The sequence below is a fragment of the Pristis pectinata genome, chromosome 6 (genome assembly GCF_009764475.1).
Source record: "Pristis pectinata isolate sPriPec2 chromosome 6, sPriPec2.1.pri, whole genome shotgun sequence".
NCBI lineage: Eukaryota > Metazoa > Chordata > Chondrichthyes > Rhinopristiformes > Pristidae > Pristis > Pristis pectinata.
This window is the reverse complement of record NC_067410.1, coordinates 13,018,689-13,042,968: the sequence shown is the minus strand read 5'-3', so window position 1 is coordinate 13,042,968 and position 24,280 is coordinate 13,018,689. Positions and strand designations below refer to the sequence as shown.

At 45.9% G+C, this 24,280-nt stretch overlaps 1 protein-coding gene across 1 annotated transcript in view; it reads left to right on the top strand.

Annotated features, from left to right (window-relative positions):
* The first annotated feature begins 7,613 nt into the window (after positions 1-7,613).
* Positions 7,614-24,280, top strand: part of slc26a6 (solute carrier family 26 member 6) — an 80,669-nt gene continuing 64,002 nt past the window's right edge. Inside the window, exons 1-2 of the mRNA XM_052017639.1 lie at positions 7,614-7,997; positions 23,845-24,061. Coding sequence (XP_051873599.1) covers positions 23,898-24,061 — 164 coding nt within the window. The 5' untranslated portion in view covers positions 7,614-7,997; positions 23,845-23,897. The remainder of the gene's footprint in view (positions 7,998-23,844; positions 24,062-24,280) is intronic.

Below are 24,280 nucleotides of genomic sequence, written 5' to 3'. Positions count from 1 at the left end.
TACCAGTGTAAGTGCTGACTTGTGTGAATGCTCTCTGTGAACATTAAGCTTTGGAATCCTTCTCCACATTTTTGCCTCCTCACCTTTCTCTTCACCTTTAAGATATTCCTTAAAGTTTACCTTTTTCGCAAAATAGTTGGTCACCCGTCATAGCCATGCTTTGTTCTGGCATCAAATGTTGACTGACATACCCTGGGACCTTTACTAGAAGGACCATCTCAGCGCAACTTGTAATTTATGCTGTAGTGTCTGCAGAGCTTTATGGTTGAGCATTGTAAATGCATACATGTCCACATATCTGTATCAGTGCCCGAATGTGTGTAGGGGTCACTGCGTGCATGTGTCAGTGATTGTGTATGTGTGAGAGAGAGTGCAAGTCTCCATGCTTGTTTGTGTGTGTGAGTATGCAAGTGTGTGTGTGTGTGCCTCTGAGTGTGTGTTCTGTAATCATAAAGCTTTTGTACATTTTTCATGCCTTTACTGAAGTAAGTGACACTTTGTGTATTTCTGCAGAGTCAGCTAACTTCCCAAGTTATTTTTTAACAAGATCTTGAGATCTTTTGGAACAAAGAGACCAGTCCACAAGAAAAATAACAGCTTGACTGATTCAGTTTGCATATCTCTGTAATATAGAATCACAGCATAAAATACTTTCTTCAGTCATATTGACTTATTGCTGGTTACATGAAAGACCTGATTGTTTCTTGAATTATTAAAGTCACTGAGACTCCTATGCTGTCTGAGCACTCCGACCAATATGTGTGTTTAACCCACATGCTTTATACTTCTGAGGCAACGAAAAGTATAATCCTATGGATATCAACCAATTCGACTACATCTATTCTGGGAGGGATGTAAGATCTTGTACAGAGGGTGGTGTTGGTGACTTTGCACATCAACGCCCCATGTTGGTAGTTCTTAAGAGAGGTTCTGATTCTCCCTCTCCCTTATACACAACCTTAGTGATATGAGTGACCAGGTTTCAGGCCTCTATAGTACAATTTAAATCACACAATGTCTGGAAACCAAACAAAGTGTGCTCATTTGGGTAACCAGGGTACAGACATATGACAGTTTTGTTCATCCGCGACATTTGTCCAGAGTGGTCCCTATGAGCTTCCCCTCTTCCCCAACTGTAGAGGTTTGCCAAATTGAGGGTATTAACTGTGGACACCCCTTCCCCATTAATCAATTCCCTCCTCTTGTGACTGTGGTGTTGGCCTGGCATTACCCTCGTACCTCCCTGTTCCCTGGTCCAGTATGTTATGGGTCACGTGTAGGTATAACTTCATTCATTGGGGAGGGCACCACTCTGGTAAGTGAACTCCCATTATGTCCACCACCACAGGTACCAGCTTGTGGTAGATGATGTTGTATTGGTATTGGTTTATTATTGTCACATGTACTGAGGTAAAGTGAAAAACTTGTCTTGCATACCGATCGTACAGGTCAATTCATTACACAGTGCAGTTACAATGAGTTAGTACAGAGTGCATTGAGGTAGTACAGGTAAAAACAATAACAATAGAGAGTAAAGTGTCACAGCTACAGAGAAAGTGCAGTGCAATAAGGTGCAAGGTTACAACAAGGTAGATCATGAGGACAGAGTCCATCTCATATAAGGGAACCGTTCAATAGTCTTATCACAGTGGGATAGAAGCTGTCCTTAAACCTGGAGGTATGTGCCCTCAGGCTCCTGTATCTTCTGCCTGATGGAAGAGGAGGGAAGAGAGAATGACCCAGGTGGGTGGGGTCTTTGATTATGCTGGCAGCTTTGCCAAGTCAGCGAGTAGTAAAGAAAGAGTCTGTGGAGGGGAGGCTGGTTTCCGTGACGCGCTGAGCTGTGTCCACAACTCTCCGCAGTTTCTTGCGGTCCTGGGCAGTAAAGGGCCTTGCCTGTATTTTTCAGAATGTCCGTTTTGTGGTTCTGGGGTATTTTTGGGACAGGTTGGAAGGGGTGCATTCACTGCTGGTTTTGGTCCATTCTTAATCTCATAATTTAGGAATTCTCCCTGATTTAATCTCCCTGGGCACCTTTGCCCTAACTCCAGCCTTTTTCTGGGCTGATGACTAGTCACCCCTACTCCTGAAGACCCGTTTGTGGAGAATCCCCATTAACCATCCAAGATCCCCACGCCTAACAACAAAGTGTGGGACTCCCAATGGGCTTTTTGTAAACTGTGAGTTGGTTTTTACAACTGCAAATTATCGTTTTCTCTGGATGAACCCAGAGGATTCCATTTTCACACTCAGGCAGGTCAAACCACATATCTGCAGGGTACCTACGCACTACACATTGAGTAAGAACAGTAAATGTAAACAACAATAAGCAAATTTGATGCCATGCCCCTGGTTATTTCCATCCCTGTGTCCTGGGGAAATGTCAAGATAGTTTCTGTTAGTTTTTTTTATTTCACAAATAGACTTCATTCACGATAAAAAATATATACAACAGGAGAAATAGTGCAAAGCAAAACCCCAACATTCATGGTTGTTACATTCAGAAGTGTAAACTTTAAAGGAAAGCACAAACATAGCACCATTGCCCTTCACATGGCTCCCTGAGGTGATACCCCTTTCATTGTTTGAGGGGCTTCCCCACCCAACTCAGCCCCTGTGTGCGGCAGCAGAAGGAGCCAAGACTGTGGTCCTTCCCCAAAGAGCCTTAGCATTGGCTGCACCGAGCTTCAGTCTGTCCCTCAGTACGTACTCCTGCAGTCTGGAACGAGCCAGTCTGCAGCATTCCCTTACAGACATCTCGCTGTGCTGGAAAACCAACAAGTTTCGGGCAGACTGAAAGGTGTCCTTCACCAAGTTGATGACCTTCCAGCAGCACTTGATGTCTGTCTGGGTGTGTGTGTTTGTGTCCAGGAACAACCCGTAGATCAGAGAGTCCTCTGTTAAGCAGCTGCTGGGGATGAACTGGGACACAGACCCTTGCATCAGTCCCCACAGCCTCTTAGCAAATCCATAGTCTGCAAAGAGGTGGGTGACCTTTTCTTCCCTACCACAGCCATCCTGAGGGCAGTGTACATTGGGAGTGATATGTCACCTATAGAGGAAAGCTCTGACTGGGAGGGCACCTCTCATCACCAGCCAAGCCAGGTCTTGAAGCTTGTTGGTCTGGTTTGGCGATGAGGCGGTCTGCCAGATGGTTTGCATCGTTTGCTCCGGGAACAAACCCACAGACTCCATAGTATCCCTGTTCCGCAGTGTCTGCAGTACATTCTGTGCTGACCACTGCCTGACAGACTTGTGGTCAAAGGTGTTTACTTCTAAGCACTCTTCCACAAAGGACAGGTAGCGCGGCAACGTCCAGCTGACTGGGGTGTTGCGCGGTAGAGGGGCTGGGCCTATCTTCCACAACACCGAGGACAGGTAGAACCTCAGCACATAGCGACACGTGGTGTCCACGGACTTTGGGTCCACACACCGGCTGATACAGCCACACATGAAGGTGGTCATCAGGATGAGGGCAATGTTGGGTACACTTTTGCCCCCATTCTCAGGGGACTTGTGCATTGTGACCAATCAGACTCACTCCATCTTGACCCCCAGATAAACTGGAAGGCATCCCGGGTGATTACTAAGGCAGAGGAGCGAGGAACAGGCCTGATCTGTGCCGAGTACAGCAGTCCTGAGAGCACATCGCACCTGATGACCAAGTTCTTGCCAGTTATTGACAGAGAACGCCGTTTCCACAGACCCAGTTTTTGTATTACCTTCCCAATCCACTCCAGCCAATTCTTGTTACATGCCTCACCCCCTCCGAACCAGATCCCCAGCACCTCAGGTAGTCAGACCTGATGTGAAGGGGACATTGGATCAGTCCGGCCAGTTACCGAAGAGCATGGCCTCGCTCTTCCTGTGGTTGACTCTGGCCCCAGATGCCAACTCAAACTGGTCGCAGATGTTGATCAATCTGCGAGCTGACCGTGGATCCGAGCAGATGACGGCGACATCGTCCATGTACAGGGAGGTCTTGATTTGTGTGCCTCCACTGCCTGGCAGCGTCACCCCTTTTATGCTCTCGTCCCTTCTGATGGATTCGGCAAAGGGTTCTACACAGCACACAAACAACACAGGGGAGAGTGATCAACCCTGCCTGACTCCAGACTTGATGGGGAGACTATTTGTCTCCCACCCATTGATTGGACTGCACTACGGATATCTGTGTAGAGCAGTTGGATCCAATTTCTGATTCCCTCCCCAAACCCCATTTTGGAGAGCACGTCCATCATGTACGTGTGCGACATCCTGTCGAAGGCCTTCTCCTGGTCCAAGCTGACCAGGCAGGCATCCACCCCTCTGTCCTGCACATAGGCAATGGTATCCCTGAGCAGCGCAAGGCTGTCAGAGATATTCCTGACAGGTACAGCACAGGCTTGGTCTGGGTGGATCACCTGTCCCAGAGCAGACTTGACCCGGTTGGTGATGTCCTTGGACAGGATCTCATAGACCACATTCAATAGTGAGATGGGTCTCCAATTCCTGATCTCCTCCTCCTCCCTCTTCTGCTTGTTGATGAGGGTAATGATGCCCTTCCTCGTGGATTCTGACATGCTGCCAGCCAGAAGCCCAGCATTATACACTTCAGCAGGTCTGGGACCATCCAGTCCCACAGAGCTGAGTACAACTCTGCCAGTAAGCCGTCATTTCCGGGAGTTTTATTCATGCCAAGGGAATGGACGGAGCCAGTCAGCTCCTCCAGGGACAGTGGCTGATCCAGATTCTCCTGGTTACTGTCATCTAGCACCTCCATGATAGAGGACAGGAAATTTTGGGAGGTTGTGCTGTCTGTGGTCTTATTGTCACACTGTTTGCAGATCCTCACTATGTCTGACTGTGAGGATGTTACTGAGCCATCCTTTTCCTCCCCCTGTGAACCTTTCGGAAGAAGAAGCATGAGCACATCACATCCTGTTCCACAAAGTGGACTCTGGATCTGAAGATGATCTTTGAGGCTTTCGAGGCAAAGTACACAGCTTTCCAGCTCTCGGAGTTCCTCTCTCACATCCGCCACCCTCGACTGCAGAAGGAGAAGTTGCTGCAAGTCTGTCTGGAGTTGGCACAGTTCCCTCTGACTCAGCTTTCTGAACACCTTTGAGAATGAAGAACCTCTTGATGTTCTCCTTGGTTGCCTCCCACCAGTGAATCGGGGAGTCAAAGAGGGGCTTCACAGTTCTCCAACCTGTGTAATCCCTCTTTAGTTCCATGATGTTCTCTGGGGTCAGCAGCTTGACATTCAGCTTCCATGTCCCCCTGCCTGCCTTCAGGTCCTACTGTAGGTGACAGGAGGCTCGGAGGAGGCAGTGGTCAGAGAAGAACTCTGGCGTGATGTTGGTGGATCTGACCGTGACTGCCTTCAAGGTGAAGAGGAGGTCTATCCGGGACCGTACTGAGCTGTCCGTTCCGGTCCAAGTGTATTGTGGCCGTGCTCTGCCTGCAGGGATGCTGAAGGCGTCGCAGAACTTTAATTGTTCCCATCAGGAGTCTGGAGCTGTTGTCCAGTCTCCTGTCGGCACTGCCGGATTGTCCAGCTGCATCGATGATGCAGTTGAAGTCACCATCCAGAACGACTGGTCGGGACGTCACCAGCAACAGTAGGAGCTGCTGCAGGACGGCCAGCCGCTCGCTCAGCACGGGCAAGGAGTACACATTAATTAGCTGAAGTGGATTGTTACAGTACTTTACATCAGCCACAAGGAGCCGCCGGCTGAATTTCTTCCTCACCCATATTTGTCTGTGGGCTCCCCTCCACTTTGTCCCCTCCATTTGGCGCTTTCTCTGCCTGTGTGGACGGTTTCCCATGTTGGCTTCATCCTCCGACGAGGAGAGGTTGCTGGCGTCTGTCTGTCGCTTTGCCCTTTCTTCCCACTACTTTTACTCTCAGCAGCCCGTTGTCTCTTGGGTGGTGTCTTCTGGGACTTTTTCCTTTTCACCACCTGCCGTTCCCCTTCCTGTCCCTCTGCCCTCTCCTCTTCCATTGACTCCTCCTCTTGGGGAGGGGCCTGGTGCCTCGTGGCTGGGTGCTGGGAGCTCGGGGTGCTTGGCCTTTCCTCAGTCCTGGTCTCAGTCTCATTCTCCGCTGGGGCGTCTGCACTGGTAGGTGGGGTGTCAACATTCCTCTGTGGGTTGTTGGAGTCCGTCTTATTTCCTGAGCGTGGGTACAGGCACATCTTGGGCAGGCCTTGTAGAGATGACCTGCCTCCCCACACAGGGTGCAACTTTTGCTTTCCCTGCAGTCTTTGGTCTGGTGGCCTTCCTGCCTGCAGTTCTTGCAGATAACTGCGCTGCATTGGGCTGCCACATGTCCAGGTTTGTTGCAGTTATGGCACAGTCTGGGTTGTCCTGCATGTACCACGTACCCATGGTTCCCTCCGATGGCAAACACTGAGGGAGGGTGGAGGACGGCACCATTAGCGTCCACCCTTAGCTCGACCTTCACCTGGTGCTTCCTGGTCCAGACCCCAAACAGAATCAGGTTTATTATCACTGACATATGTCATGAAATTTGTTGTTTTGCGGCGGCAGCAGAGTGCAAGACATAAAAATTACTGTAAGTTACAAAAATAAATAAATAGTGCAGAAGAGGTCTTTGATGTCCATGCAGCTTTCTGCTCCCTCAACAGGCCAGGAAGGTCAGGACATCCACAACGGGCTCAACATGTGCACCATTATCACATGGTCCTTCTGGGAGAGGAGGGAGAAGAGTGGCTGCACTTTCAGCAGTGACAGCGGAGCTTCGCTCCCCCCTCCCGAAAGTCCTGTATCATCTTTTGCTGGGTGCTTGAAGGTAATGTCAAAGTACCCATTGCCTGGGAAGTCCTGGAGGCAGTAGATGTTCTTCATCTCTAACTTGCAGCCTCCAGCAGGATCTTCTCGATGAAGATCCCCCCTCACTGAGGTCCTTCACTGCCACCCTGACAGTGTTTCGGATCCCGTGTTCTCCTCCCGAGGCACTCGTCGCTGCAACCATCCTGATGGAGCTGGTAAGTTAGAACAGGTTCTGCTTCTGGAAAGGGGGTGTTAGATTGGTTTCCCAATCAGCATTAGGATCCACCCCTATGTCAGCAGGTGAAGTCATCAGGTAGCCACTTGATCGTGAAGAGTTGCCTTGCTTATTCTTCTTCAACGTCAATGTTCGAGTTCACCCACGAATCGGCTTCGTAGGTTGACCTCCGTGGTAACCATCCTGGGACCTCGGCTCTGGAGATCACCAATCATCCCCTGCCAGGTAAGAGGGCCGCCTTTCCAATTACGGTCTCTACCCTGCCAAGTCAGATCATTTCTATTAATTTTTTTTACCAAAATAAACTTTATTCAGCATTAAAAACAAACTATATACAACAATAAAACAGTGCAAACCTTTACATTCGTGTACAGATCAATCATTAGTGTTACCTTTTTACATTAAAAATACAGCACTGTTGCCACTCGTGTGGCTCCCTGGGGGGCTACCCCAATCCCGTATTTACAATATTTAAGGGGCTTCCTCGCCTGACCCTGCCCCTCCCTCTCCAGTGGCAGAAGAACCCTAAACTGTAATCCTCCCCACTGAGCCCTTGCGTTGGCTGCGCCCAGCTTCAGTGCATCCCTCAGCACGTACTCCTGCAGCCTGGAATGTGCCAATCGGCAGCATTCCCCTACGGACATCTCGCAGTGCTGGGAGACCAACAAGTTTTGGGCAGACCAAAGGGCGTCTTTCACTGAGTTGATGACCTTCCAGCAGCAGTTGATGTCCAGCTCTGTGTGTGTCCCAGGGAACAGCCCATAGATCAGAGAATCCTCTGTTACGCAGCTGCTGGGGATGAAACGTGACAGGCATCTTTCACCACACCCTCCTCGCTAACCCATAGCCTGCAAAGAGGTGGGCAACTGTCTCGTTCCCAGTGCAGTCCTCCCAGGGGCAGCGCATGCTGGGAGTGATGTTTCCACCATGCAGGAAGGATCTGACTGGGAAGGCCCCTCTCACTGCCAGGTCTTGGTTCTTGTTGGTGAGTTCTGGCGATATTTCGTCTTAATATCTGCTTTTACCTCTTGATACTGCTTTTGATAAAGTTCCTTCCCACACCCCTCCCCCAAGCCCCCTCTTTGTAAGGCAGGATCCAACATAGTCAATTTGCAAATCAGTCCACAACCCTCATTTGCATTTTACCAGACACTTGCTGAACTTCTAGCACATTACATATTTGCATTCTACGAGACAGGAATGACCTGAATCCTGGCTGCTCATTTGCATGTTAAAAGACAAACACTGTGAATGCATCCAAAGAAACGTTCTCAATTTAAGTATATACAAATCACCAATTTCCCCAAATGCTAATTTCAAATTCCCAATTTAATGTGACTTCCTCCCTTTTCTCAGGAACGTCAAGCTTTTATTTGAGATTTTCATGGCCGGATCACAACTCGTTTTTCTTCTTTCTCCTGGTTACCAGTTGGGGTTTAGTATTCTCAGAAGATGTGAGGCAGGGTGAGCAGTGCTGTTGCATTGTCTGGGGATGGGAAGGGGTCAGAGTTCAAGGTTGAGGCTATAACCCTCCCCCCCCCCCCCCCGCCCCTGCTGTATTCAGCAACAATTTATACACGGGGTGGGGGGGGGGGGGCTTACTTTGTCTGCCACAGAGTGGTGTCCTGAAATTCCAGGGGATAGGAAGGTGTCGGGTCAGAAGAATTGGCGAATGACCTACTGATCTACTTCGTACTTATACAACATACAACATAGAACATAGAACAGTACAGTACAGGAACAGGCCCTTCAGCCCACAATGTTGTACCAAACTACTTAAGCTAACGACACCTAATCCCTTCTGCCTGCACATGATCCATATCCCTCCATTCTCTGCACATCTATGTGCCTATCTAAGAGCTTCTTAAATACTTCGATCATATCTGCCTCCACCACCACCCCTGGGAGCACATTCCAGGCACCCACCACTCTCTGTATAAAAATCTCGCCCTGAACATCTCCTTTGAACTTTCCCCCTCTCACCTTAAATGTCTAAATGTATTAGACATTTCAACCCTGGGAAAAAGCTAGTGGCTGTCTACTCTGTCTGTGCCTCTCATAATTGTATAAACTTCTATTACGTCTTCCCTCAGCGTCTGCCACTCCAGAGAAAACAACCCTAGTTCGACCAACCTCTTCTTATAGCACGTGCACTCTAATCCAGGCAGCATCCTTGTAAGCCTCTTCTGTACCCTCTCCAAAGCCTCCACATCCTTCCTATAATGGGGTGACCAGAATCGAATGCAATACTCCAGGTTTTATAAAGCTGTAACGCAACTTCCTAATTCTTGAATACAATGCCTTACTAATAAAGGCAAGTCCACGCTGCCAGTGAAGTATGCCTTGCTTTGTTTCTTTTGCTGGCCCATTTTTACAGCTGTTACCTTCTGGACAGCCTGAACATTTTGCAGGTTGCTTTACGGTTGCTTCAAGAGCGAGGGACATGATGTCAGGCTCCAACAAGTTGAAGCCCGACAGGGGCTCAATACCTTTCATGGGACTCTCTGTCATTAGGACACGTGGTGTGAAACCAATGGAACTTCAGATTGTGCTCTGTACCAGCACCAACACAATGGGCAGCACCACATTCCAATGGTACCATTTTGCTGGATGTGCTTCCTGAGCACCCCTTATGATTCATCTGTTCCACAATCCCTCTGGATTGAGGGTGATATGCCAAATGGAGAGCAGGACTCTTGCAAGAGGTCCTTGGGCCTCCAAAGTCCATTCTCTCCCCCAACTCCTGAACTTTAGTAGACTTCAAGACCTTGGGCCCACCCTCCCTCCTAGCCCCATGCCCATCTCAAGCCCGTCCCTCCCTCAATGCCCCGATCTCCAGTTCCTGTCAATCCTTCCATTTCCAATCACTCTCCTCAACCTCCCCCCACAAACCTCCAACTGATGTCATAGATTCTTACAGTGCAGAAACAGGCCCTTTGGCCCACCAAGTGTGAACTAGCCATCAAGCACATCTTTAGGCTGATCCTATTGTATTCTTCCCATATTCCCAGTAACTCCCTCCAGATTCCTTCACTACCACAACACTCACCTACACACTAGGGGGATCTTACAGGGCCAATTAACCCATTAACCCAAATGTTTTTGGAATGTAAGGGGAGACCAGAAACACTGGGGGAAAACCCACAGCATCACAGGGAGAAGGTAGGAACTCCACACAGACAGCAATGGACGTCAGGATTGAGCCCAGTTTGGTTGAGCTGTGAGGCAGAAGCTCTTGTAACTGTGTCACCGTATCTCCCCCAGTGTGCGTTTTGGCCACCAACTTCCCGCTCCCTCCTGGCAGTGGATTAGTGTTTCTGCCCAGATGTTAGGGGCAATTTCAGGAACTTGTGTTGAAGTGGGACTCTGCCTATTAAAAGATGGTCTCAAATCATGTGCACCAACCCTGACCTGTGGGATTGGAAGCTGCAGTCCTCGTTTGATGCCATTGATCTGTGGCATCCCTGGTTAATCCTTGTTGCAGAATACTGTCAAGTGTCAATTTGTGAGATTTGATCTCGATTTACCAGAGTGCAGATAAGCCACAGCTTCTCACTTCTCTCTTCCATCGTGTTGTACAGCTCAGGAACAGGGACATCGGCCCATCACGGTCATTCCAACCTTTTTTCCCATCTATACTAATTCCCTTTGCTGGCATTAGGCCTCTGTCCTTCTATGCCTTGCCTATTCAAGTGCCGTCTAAATGTGTATTAAATGTATTGATTGTATCTGACTCCACCACTTCTTCTGGCAGCAAGTTCCAGATTTCAACCAAAAAACACGACGATGCTGGAGGAACTCAGCAGGCCAGGCAGCATCCGTGGAGAAAAGCAGGCGGTCAACGTTTCAGATCAGGACCCGTTTACCCTGAGCTTACCCTGAAAATGTCTTAGCAAGTCTGATCAGAACTTGAGGTGCACGGCACTGATTCACAGAGAAGGACATCTATATAACCACGGAACGGACAGTTTAGATTCCCTTGGGGTAAATCAGTTGATGTTAAAACAGAGTCTGATGCTAACAATTACTATTGAAATGTAATTTCTCCACAGATGCTGCCTGCCCTGCTGAGTTCCTCCAACATCATAGTGTTTTTCATCTAGGTTCCAGCATCTGCAGTCCTTTGTTTCCCCAGATATCAACCAGTCTCTGTGTAAAAAAAAATGTTCTCCAAATCCTCTTTAAAACCCCTTCCCCTCACCTCAAGCTTATGCCCTCTATTTTTGATACCCTTGCCATTTTCTTCCTCTGTAAAGCTTTTTTATAGATAATATTTGGTCCACGTGACCTCCTAGTCTGGTTTCAATTGGTTAAGAGATGATATTTTCCATATAATAAAATAATGAAGTGCCCGCTGACTCCTGATGCAAGTGTAAGAAGGCAAGAACTTTTAAGCATTGTGAGATGTTTTACAGGTGGTTAGGTGGACCAATTCACGTGTGACGTTCTGGAGACAGGGGCCAAAGTTCAGCCACCACCAAGAGAAGGAAAAGGGTGATGCAGTGCACAAATGGCTTATCAATTGCACTGAGAGGAGAACACAATGGAACTTTACATAAAACCATTAACCAAGCTACGTGAATGGTTCTGATCACTGGACAGCAACCTGTCCCAGCCACCTTGAGGCTGAGTTATTGTAGACACAAGAGGCTGCAGATGCTGGAATCTGGAGCGGAAAAAAAAACTGCTGGAGGAACTCAGCAGGTCAGGCAGCATCTGTGGAGGGAAATGGACAGTTGACATTTCGGGTCGAGACCCTTCATCTGAGTCGAGGCGAGATAGCCAGTATAGAAAGGTGAAGGGAAGTGGTGGAGCAAGAGCTGGCAAACGAGAGGTGGATCCAGGTGAGGAGGTGCGATAGGCAGATGGAGGAGGGGAGAGAGGAAAGTACGACGGAGGCTGGGAGGTGAGAGGTGGAGGCGGCGCACGGCTGCAGAGGATTGAAACTGATAGGAGAGGAAGGTGGATCAGGGAACCAAGTAGGGGAGGTGGGGAGGGCGGATGGGAACAGCGGGGGGAGGGGACCCACTGGGAGGAGTGTGTGGGTGGTGGGCAGGTGGAGCGGGGGGGCGGAGGGGGAAGAGACAGGGTGATCAGGGGTTGGGGGGGAGAGGGGGGAGTCTGAGTGTATGTATCTCCCCTAAGAATGAAAGGAACAATTTATGTCTGCACCTTTCTCAGCCTCAGGATATCACAAGGTGTTTTGCCGTCAATGAGGTGCTTTTGAAGTACAAAAGTTGGGCCCAAACTTCTGAGCTAACTTTGGATCAAAACAAAAGACTGTGTACCGGAACTGTAGCCAGCATTTCCCACTGAGACACTACCTCAGTCGTGCAGTGCCACTGGGGCACTACCTCAGTCGTGCAGTGCCACTGGGGCACTACCTCAGTAGTGCAGTGCCACTGGGGCACTACCTCAGTCGTGCAGTGCCACTGGGGCACTACCTCAGTAGTTTCACTGCAGCAAAATAGAAAATGCTTCAGAGGTCAGTCAGAACAACCCCCTGCCAGAAGCAGAGTACTACCAGCTGACCCACAGCTGACACATACTTAAACCTATGCCTCTGGCTTGTTACTTCAGAGCAGATCTAAAATCACTGGCCCATTGTTGAAGTAACTCAGTCCCTGAAGCCAATGTGGCTTAGCTCCAGAATAACTCAGTGTCATGTTATTAAGTGAACTCTGCATGGAGTTCACTTACAGCACGAATACAGGCCTTTCAGCCCAACTCATCCATGCTGACCAAGATGCCCATCTAAGCTAGTCCTATTTAGAACATAGAACATTACAGCCCAGTTGTTGTGCCAACATTTTATCCTGCTCTAAGATCTATCTAACCCTTCCCTCCCACATAGCTCCCCATTTCTCTATCATTCATGTGTCTATCTAAGAGTCTCTTAAATGTCCCTAATGTATCTGCCCCCACAACCTCTGCCGGCAGTACGTTCCATGCGCCCACCACTCTCTATGTAAAGAACTTACCCCTGACATCCCCCTTATATCTTCCTCCAATCACCTTAAAATTATGTCCCCTTGTGTTAGTCATTGTCGCCCTGGGAAAAAGTCTCTGACTGTCCACTCGATCTATGCCTCTTATCATCTTGTACACCTCTATCAAGTCACCTCTCATCCTCCTTCTCTCCAAAGAGAAAAGCCCTAGCTCGCTCAACCTGTCCTCATAAGACATGCTCTCCAATCCAGGCAACATCCCGGTAAATCTCCTCTGCACCCTCTCTAAAGCTTCCACATCCTTCCTATAATGAGGCAACCAGAACTGAACACAATACTTCAAGTGTGGTCTATTTGCCTGCGGTTATCCCACATCCCTCTGCACCTTTCCTATCCATGTACCTGTCCAAATGTCTTTAAAATGTTGTTATTGTACCTGCATATTTCCATCAAATTATTTTGTCTGATTTACTAAGATTGTTACTCTACTCAGAATAAACTTTTTAGCCCTAGTACACAGCAATTTGGTGAAAATGCGGTGATCATCCACGAAATAATGTCACATAAAATTGTTCTGTTTATCACTGATAACAGTGAAATGACTTAGTCTTTGTAAGCACTCCAAACCCAACAATATGGTTGACAAGTGCATCAGGTCCCAATTAATATTTAGCTACCATAGCTTTCAATAATTTGGGTTGGGATCACCTGATGGACCTGTGTATTTTCTACGTGACCGGGTATTCTTTCAGGCTGAAACCACATGCTAGTTGCAGCACTATAAAATATTGCAGAGGGAATTAGCTGTTTAAACTTGAACCTGAATATCTACAGAAAAGTGATTGGCTCAATCACTGACATTTGCTCTTGAACTGCCTGTTTACAACCGTGATCCATTAATGTCAAAAGACTCCTAAAATGAGATATCTTTATTAGTCACATGTACATCGAAACACACAGTGAAATGCATCTTTTTGCGTAGAGTGTTCTGGGGTCAGCCCGCAAGTGTCGCCACGCTTCTGGCGCCAACATAGCATGCCCACAACTTCCTAACCCGTACGTCTTTGGAATGTGGGAGGAAACCGGAGCACCCAGAGGAAACCCACGCAGACACGGGGAGAACATACAAACTCTTTACAGACAGTGGCCAGAACTGAACCCGGGTCACTGGCACTGTAATAGCGTTAGGCTAACTGCTACACTTTCATTATGTGTGATGCAAAGAAATGGAATAAGACTGTTGCAACAAAAAATGGAATGTCAAGAGGCAGCTCAGTTTCAAAGTTAAATTTCGTTTGGCTTCCTCTAAAGTGCTTACTCTATCAACCTCCTCAGAATACAGGAAAGAGTGGTAAGTGGAATTTTAGGTAGTAAAATGTATCCTGGCTCTCAATGGCAGGAAAAAAAAGTCTGTATTCCACAGATGAGGAAGAGCAGCAAGAAGACTTGGAAAATCAGATCCTAAAAGGGAGGTATGGTTTAAATTACATGGAACCTTAGTTAGACAAGAGTTTGTATCCCACCATAGCAACTGGGAAATTTACCTTCAACTAATCAAATACATCTATAATACAAAGCTAGCATTGTTCATGGTGACCATGAAAGTACCTGATTGTTGTAAAAACCCATCTGGTTCACTTTGTCCTCCAGGAAGAAAATCTGTCATCCTGACCCATCATGACACCAGATCCATGGCAATGTGATTGACTCTTAACTGCCTTCTGAATTGATTGAACAACTATCTCAATTTGGAGGGCAGTTCTTAATGACCAATAAATGCTGGCCTTGGTAGCAATGCCCAAAGCCTGGGGAAAAAAAATAAAGACCATACACAGTTCTGGACCCCACACTACGGAAAGATGAGATCACACTTGGAAGATTATGTGGAGTTTTGGTCTCCTTCCCATAGTGAGGGTGCAATGAAGATCTGCGACATCGGATCCGAGGATGGTACACTTGCAGCAGATTGAAAATGTATTCTCTAGAGTTCAGAAGAATAAGGGAAGGTCTCATAAAACATATCCTAAAGGGCTTCACAGGCTAGATGCAAGGAAAATGTGTCCTCTGGCTAAGAAGTCAGAAGTCAGAATCAGAATCAACATCAGGGTTATTATCACTGACATATGTCATGAAAATTGTTGTTTTGCAGCAGCAGTACAGTGTAAGACATTATTATTATGTTACAAAAATAAATAGCGTGAAAGAGGAATAACGAGGTAGTGTTCATGGGTTCATGGACCTTTCAGAAATCTGAAGGCAGAGGTGAAGAAGCTGTTCCTGAATCATTGAGTGCGGGTCTTCAGGCTCCTGTACCTCCTCCCTGATGGTCCTAACGTGAAGAGGGCATGTCCTGGACAGTGAGGGTCCTTAATGATGGATGCCACCTTCTTGAGGCACTGCCTCCTGAAGATGTCCTCGATGGCAGGGAAGGTTGTGCCCATGATGGAGCTGACTGAGTCTACAACCTTCTGCAGCCTCTTTTGATCCTGCACATTGGATCCTCCATACCAGGTGGTGATGCAACCTGCCAGGAGTCTAGGACAAGAGGACACAGTTTCAGAATAAGAGATTGACCATTTATTATTGAGATAATGAGAAATTTCTTCCCTCAGAGGGTGGTGGATCTTTGGAAATCTCTGCCCCAGAGGGGTGTGGAGACTCAGTCATTGTGTTCAAAGCACAATCATTAGTTTTCTGGATATTAAGGGAAATGGGAATAGTACTGGAAAAAGGGTGTTGAGGCAAAAGATCTTAATGAATTGTGGAGGAGCAGATGGCCTACTCCTGCTCCTACTTCTTAAAAAGAGAAAGCACTGAAGAAAGCCCAGAAAATATTTACAAGCTTAAAAGAGGTTGAGCAGGCTGGGATTCTTACCACTGAAAAACAGCTAAGTTTGTCTCAGAGATAAAATCTCACCATCAGAACAGATGTGGCAGAGACAGAGGAAATGGGAACATGAATGGAGTCCTTACAGGAAGCAGGTGGGAAGAAGTATCGTTGAGGTACATCTGGGTGTCCATGAGCTTGTAAGGATGTGTATTTCCAACCTATCTCCTAGGAGGGAGACAGAGAGATCCAGAAGGAGAAGGGAAGAGTCAGAAATGGACCATATGAGAGTGAGAAATTGGGCAGAAATTAGCCGCAAAAGTAATGGAATTTTTGAATTCTCTGTGAGTGCAGGAAGTGACACCCACACAGTCATCAACATACCGAGAAAAGAGTAGGAAGGAGGGGGCCCAAGTAGGACTAAAATAAAGACTGTTCCGGCAAACAGGCAGTGTCCCTCTGAACTACAACCCCACCAATGAGCCCAGTCTCTCAACCCTCATTTCCCGCCAAGATCTTCCCTCTGCAGCTCCCAGTCTTGTAGTCTCCCATCCCACACAGCCCACTTTTACCACCTGCCTAAGATTCGTGAATAGTTCTGTCCAGGCAGACCCATTGTTTCAGCCCAGTCTTGCCCCACTGAACTTACCTCTTCCTACGCCGACTCCATCCTTTGTCCCCGTTCCACTCCCTTCCCACTTACATCCGTGACAGCTATGATGCCCCCTGCCACTTTGACAATTTCTAATTCCCTAGCCCCATCTTTACCATGGGCGTAAAGTTGCTTTACACCTGCAGTACATCGCGTATGTGGATGGTCTGACAGCCACCCACTATTTTCCTTGTGCAGACTACCTGTCACAGCCACACATCCATTCACCCAACTGAACTCATCCTCACATTGAACTCCTCCTACAGCTCCACGCCAAAGGTGTAGTTATGAGGACTCATTTGGCTCAAAGCTACACCAGTCTTTTCTGAGGATACACGGAACAGCATCACTTTCTGCCCCACCAGCTCTGCATTCGATAGATCATCCTTCGTAATTTCCACCGCGTTCAATGGATTTCCCCACCAGCCACATCCAGCCCTTCTCTTTAAGCTCTGAAGGGAACGTGACTGTCACAGCTCCCTGGTCAGCTCTTTCCTCTCTGCCCAACAACTCTCTTTCTCAGAGCACTTTCCCATCCAAACTCGAGACACTGTGATGCTTTTCCTTTTGTTTCTTCCTTTCCACCATCCAGGCACCCAAATACTCCTCTGCTTGCACTTCTTGCATTCTAGTTTACTGCATTCAATGTTCACAATATTGTTGTCTCTATATTGGAGAACCCAAAGGGAGATGAGTGTCCACTTTGCCGTGCACCTGCATTCAGTCCACAGGGTCGAGAGCTTCCTGTCAGCTGCCCCTTTAATTCATTGGTCCCACTCTGACTTATCTGCCTATGGTCCCTTGCCCTGTTATAATGAGACTCAACTTATGCTTGAGGAACAGCACCTCATCTTCCATCTGGGCACGTTGTAGTCTTGCAGACTCAGTAACGAACTGTACAACTTTAGGTAACTCACTTTCTCTGTTTGTATCAGAACCATCCAGTTCCGCTGTAGGTCTTCCACATATGACACTGGATCAGCACAGCCTGACCTGCTGGGCATTTTCTACAGTTCTGCACTTTGCAACGTTTACATCCCTTTGTTTACATTTGCTCCCTCTATAATTACACTCATGTCATAGCTTTTATGTTCCTTAGTCTGTTTTCTCTCTCTAACTGTCCTTGTTAACCTTTCAACCAGATGACCTCACCTCGGACTTATCTCCATGGCAACCCTGGCCTCACCATCAAAGATATTCCCTTTGTCCTATCCATTCCTCCCCCACCCTCTTTAAAACGATCTTGTTTTTTTTCCCTCTTCCTCAGTTCTGACAAAGGATCTATGACCTGAAAGCTTAACTCTGTTTTATTTTCTGCAGATGCTGCCTGACTGGCCATTTATTTCCAACATTTTCTGTTTTTATGTCATAAAAACTCACCTAGTTCACCAACGTCCTTCAGGAAGGGAAATCCGCTTTCCTTAGACGACCTTGACCTCTATGTGACTTACCATAGGAGTTCAACTCATAACTTCCTCCTTAGTTCATGGAAATTAGGGAAGGACAATATATGCCAAGCTTCCACATCCTGTGAATAAAAATCAATATGTGTATTTGTGCAATCAATACGTGGAAAGGTAAATATTAGGAAATAGGTGAAGAGATAATAGGGTGAGGACATATGGCCAGCAATATAAGGAAGGAGAGTTACTGGGGGCTGGGCCAGGCCTATTTATGAAACATTGTCATATCTTCAGATATGTTTTTGCTCAATGAATATTGGTTCATGATGATCTGGTCCTGATGTCTACTCTCCTGACAGTCAGGAAGTATATGTACATTCCCAGCACATGTTAGGGAGTTGTTGGGTGGGTGGGGAGTTGGTTAGGTGGGTGGATGGATGAGGTGTTAATGGGGAGTTGATTGGGTGGATGAGTAGGGTGTTGGGTGAGTGGGTTTGGTGTTGGTAGGGTGTTGGGAGGGAGTTGTTGGGTGGGTTGATAGGGTGTTGGATGATGGGTGTGGTGTTGGTGGGGTGTTGGGAGGGAGTTGTTGGGTGGGTTGGTAGGGTGTTGGGTGAGTGGGTGTGGTGTTCAAGAGAGAAAGAGAGAGAGAGAGAGAGAGAGAGAGAGAGAGATCAGATTAGAGAACTAAGGAGTTTGACTTCTCTGGGATATACAATATACTCAGTAGGTCACAGTTCAGGATGAAGCTGCTGCCAGGAAGGCAGATATAACATACACTGATGGGGAATTACCTCAGAATTGCATCTATTCCACAGATATGGAGAAAAAAAAGTATTTTCAGCTCCTTCCCCACACACACAGACACATGTGAATGCTCCAGCACATCCCGCCACTAAAATAATTCAGTACAAAACCTTGCAGGACTAGTGGAGAAAACTGGTATTGCCAGTGGGTCGCTGTGCAGAGGAGAATCCAGCCCCTGCTAACTAGCACATTTCCTTATGCTTATGGTGACTAAGAGGTTCTCTGTAAGAACTCTGGGGAAATTCCCTCTCTGTGTATACGTATACTTGGCTTGATGATGGCAATTTCACCTCTGAGTCTAAAGATATGGATTCAAACTCCATCAACTGATATAATCAAGCTGGATCCATGTCCTCCACTCTCCCACACTGACAAGACTTACAAAAGTTTATTGATATTTGGTCTGAAATGTATCCGTGGTTACTAATGTAAGAGGGGTCTAATGCATTGGCCACCTGCTGAATGCCCATCTTGATGCTAAAGGAAATGGAACTGAATGTTGGAAGGACAATACCCTGGACAGTCAGACTCCATATAACAACAGTGGTTAAATCTTTACTGTATTTCCCGAAGAAGGTTGTTACAAGCCGACAATGCATTTCAAGGTTAAGCAAAATGTTCTTATGAAGGGTCTTCGATCTGAAGCATTAACTGGTTTCCCTTTCCATTATATGCTGCTTGACTGGCCAAGTTCTTCCTGCATTTCTGTTTGTGTTCAAGGTCATGCATATTTTGTTTAAGATTATTTCACTAGCCTGATTATTGGCCTTGGGTTAGCTTTGCCAGTTCCTCCCACAACAGCTTCTTTGACCCTTGTGCAAGGGTTGGTCACTTAGTTAAGCCAGCTGCTGGTGGAGGGACTATTTCAGTCCTTCCACCTGCCCAGTCTAACTCACCACCCACTGCTACTCCCTGCACTAAATGCAGGCTTATCACCTAACTCCTCCTTTGTGTGAACAAGAATTCCCACTATCTAAAACCACGAATGTCTACCAGAAACGTCTTAGGTATCATCATGAGCTAATTGCCCCAGATCATTAAACATAAATCAGTGCCAAATATCAAGAATAGGATGTTGATATTTCAATCCCTCAGAGTGGGTTGGTGATACCGTTAGTTCACTTTATGAATGTATTGTTGGTCATAGATTTTTAAAGATAATGAAGCACTAAACTGTTGGATTATCAGACAAATTTTGGCACATGGCCACACAGATTTTTAAAAAATTCATTCGGGGGTATGGCCACTCAATACTCACCTCTCATTCTACAAGAAATCATACTCTTCTCGAACTGCAATCCGTGAGATGAAGGTAGTTGAGCTAAAGTTTATGACTCGCACACAAAGAAGGAGCAGCAATGTATAAACAAGTAAGGCTGCCTGTGACTTGGAGATGGTGGCTAACTTCAATAAAATTCAGCTTCGCAAATTCAATGACTAGAGTTTTATAGGTTTAGTGAAATGAATCCAAGAACATTTTTTTCACCTCTATATTCCTAACCCTAAAGAATATAAATGAAGATATTTTAAAACAGGAAGAATCTGCTGCAATTTTAGCACATTTTACTGATAATTCTAAATCAGGTATTACTGTATAGACCTTGTGTTCAATGTAGAACTCTTCTAATGTTTACTTCAATGTTTACTTCAACACCATTTTCCACAGGAACCTTTTAGATCAGCAGTTTTTGTACATTGTTGATTGACTGGCCATGTACATCACCAACAAGGTCTCCCTTGTTGTCCAAGCCTGAATCTTCCTTGAATAATCCTTGTTCAGTTAACCATCAACGTTGGTGGGTCTGGAGTCACATATGGATCACATCCAGGAAGGATGGCAGATTTCCTTCCCTAAAGGACATTAATGAATTTAGAGGGATCTTACAGCAATCCAGCAGTTTCACGGTTAACATTATTGACGCTATCTTTTTATTGCAAGCTTATTTAGTTACTTGTATTTAAAGGCCCCAGCTGCCATGAAGGGATTCGAACTCACGTTGCCAGATCAATAGTCTAGATCTCCGGATACAGTCCAATAACTTAACCAGTGTGCTGCCATGTCCTAATTACAGCTGCCTATGAATCAACAGCTCAAGGGTCAGGACTTATCTTTAACTCACCAGTAGTTAATTTCAAAGGGTAATCCAAGAAAGTATGTGAGAGAGAACATAAAAGATATTGAGTGAGAAAATCCTGGTACTGATCCTTTGAAGACATCAAGAGAGCAGAGCCTGGCTTTAATGGTTTAATCGAAGACCCTTAACCTAAGGTAGAGTTTTTCCTTTAATAATTACTTTTTTAAACTTCAGTATTAGCAGGATCTACTGCCTTCAGCTTCGACTTGGATTAACTGACAAGATTTCAAGACGTTACCATATAATCATAAAGTAATTGCCTGCCAATTTTTGAAAAAGGAATTGTAAAGTATAGAACAGGACAAAATGTGTGCAAAAGATAGCCTACTGTATCTGCATTTGAAGTAGTGGGAGACTCTTTGAACAAATTTTTTGATAAATTTTGCTGCCAATATCTCAAAGGAGTGCACATTACACTTTAGACTTGTCATTCCCAGTCCTGAAATTGTTAGTACAGATACGATTTTGCTCCATATTTACATTAGAATAAGTTATTCTTTTATTAGAGGACAAAATGACAAAATTAACTTTAACAAATAACCATTCACAGATAGCTTGATCTAGAGACGTTTCTTTCGTTCCTCTGAGTATTCTTGATTTAACATTGATACAGAGATTCCATGTGTACGAGTTCATAATTACTCTCGGATTGTGTTGTTATGCAGCGAAAACGTTGTACCGACAGAAAGAAAAGGGGCGGCTATCAATCACCCCTTGCTCTAAACCCATCCTGCCCTTGGTTAAAAATTAGTTGAGGGATACACTGGCTGTGTGTCTCCTTTTCATGTGAAGTTGTTGTTGGTTTTTGTGTAGCTTGTATTTCCGTGAGAAAGTAAGGGCAGCACAGTGGCACATTTGGCAGAGCTGTTTCTTCACATCTCCAGTAACAGAGGTTCATTCCTGACCACCGCCACTGTCTATATGGAGTTTGCACAGTCTCTCCAATGATCACATGGGTTTCTACAGGTTTCTCTCACATCTAAAAAACATGCGGGTTGGTAGATTAATTGGTCACTATAAATTGCCCTAGTGTGTAGCTGAATATTAAAATCTGAGGGCGTTGATGGAAATGTGAAGTAGGGTAGGATTAACGTAAATGGTCAGCACAGATTCAATGGGCTGAAGGGCCTGTTCCTATGCTTCTCTCTAATGCAAGAGGCCAGAGGAGGAGGACTGAAGTAATCTGTGGCAAACTATAGACTTGGAAGAGGTAGGGACGGTCAAGAGCATGAAGGGATATAAACCGAAGGAGCAAATGTTTAGTCATGTTGTATGACCAGGAGCCAGTGACAGTCAACATGGACAGGAGCAGTGTAAGTCAGGATATGGGCAGCAGAGCTCTGGATGGTTGAGGTGTACAGAGAGGGAAGTTGTCATTCATGACAGGAAAACCTTCAACTTGCTGAGTCTGGGGTAAAGGTGGATGAGAGATCTAGCAGTAGGCTGGGCTGAGGTAAGGCAAGAGATGTCATAGTGGGTGAGCTTTGTGACATTGAGTCTGAATCTCAGTTTGGGATTGAATGGAAAACCAAGCTTGTGGAAAACCTTCTTCAACTTGACTAAGTTGCCAATGATGTGGGTGGAATTAAAGAGTGCACAGAGTTGGTGTTGTTGTTGGGAATAAATTGGTGCTACATGGTGCAAGCATTATGGCACTCATCCCAGAGCTTAAATGGGGGAAATTTGGATCATTTATACCCTCTGTTTTGGCAAGTGGATGACTCAGAGTTAAATAATAGCTCCAGTTATTTCAGTACTTCCCACTTCCTGAGAGCAAAACAATTGACATGTTCAATTAAATACATTTATTTTTCACCCATTAAAATCCAGGACCTTTTCAAACAAAACATTGATTATCAGATCAATTTAAAATTACATGTTGATAAAATCTCTTAAAAACACCAGGAGGGTGAAGTTAATCCTTGGTAGTTGTGAATTGGCAGCCAGTTTTATGCCAAGTACGTTGGCTCTGAAGAAAAGTCATCAAGCTGAAACATCAGCTTGGTTTCTCACTCCACAGTTGCTGCCTGACCTGCTGAGTATTTCCAGCATTTTCTGGTTTTAAGGTCAGATTTATACCACCATATAATTTATCAATTTCACTTCTATCATTTATCTAATTGCTTGGGTGCCATGCGAAGCAAGGTCACTGAGAAGATTTCCTCACTTGATATTTGGACCATGATTTCACAATGTGGCGGTAATCTTGCAATACAGAGGAAATCTTCATGAATACATTCACAATGCTACAACATGTACTGACCATACCATGCACTGACAATACCAAGTACTGTTCACTCTCAAGGTAAGGGACTGGACATGTAGAACTGATGTGAGGAGAAATTTCGTAACTCAGAGAGTTGTGAATCCCTGGAACTCTCCAACCCAGACGACTGTGGATGCTCAGTTGCTGAAACTGATAGGTTTTTAGACAAGGAAGAATGAATGAAACAAGGGTTTAGATGGGAAAGTGGAGATATCGGATGAGCCAGGACCTTCTGAAGATGTGGAGAAGCTCCTGGGGCCATCACTGCCCCTGTATCTTACATCATTATTTTCTACCCACTCCCCACATTCAAACCAACTTGTAAATTGTGAATAGAGGAAGAAAATGCAATCATGGAAAAGCTTCATGCACATTTACAATATTACTCATGCACGAGATCAGATATATTCACAATACCATAAACAATCGCGTCAAGCAAGGAGTGGTTGCTGTCAGCATCATTAATGTTTTTCCCCTCCTCCATCGTAGATAGGGTCATAGAGGTGTACAGCATGGAAACAAGCCCTTCGGCCCAACTCATCCATGCCAAGATGCCCACATAAGTTAGTCCCACTTTCCTGCATTTGGCCCATTTTTCTCTAAACCTTTGCTATGATGAAATGATAAATATGAATTAGTGTCAGGAACTGATCAATTGAAGGAGTGTTTGTTTAAGGCAGGATGTGGGTGTTCTTTGGAATTTGCCATTACCGTTAAAGCTATTTCCTTTGTGCATGCACCGTGTGTTTGGATGTTGCTTTTATTTACTTTTGCACCATGTTTTTTTCCCCCAGTTTATCACCTTACTGCCACGCTTTGAAGGTTGGTGCCAAATCCAGAAATTCCAATGACTACCAATTTGGAAGATGAAGTCGCTCCCAACCTGCGGATGCGGAAATACAGCTATCGTGTGGACCGGCAGGTCATGGATGAGATGGAACTGGAAAGAGTGGCACATCCAACAGAAAGAACTGGTCCATCAATAAAGGAAAAGGTGAAGGAACACCTGAGGTTAGTGGCTGTTTGCTTACTTCTCAAAAGTGGACATCAGTTCCAATGTGCAGAGAGCAATCTCTTTTATTTCCATTCATAACTGATGGCCCAATGCTTCAAGCACTCTTAGACATTCCCACCTGTTCTTGGTTTATACCTGATTCTACCTGATTAAAATGAAGTGAAACTGTCTGTTGTCTGGGTCAAATACCCCTTGGCTGAAACTAATGCAAAGTT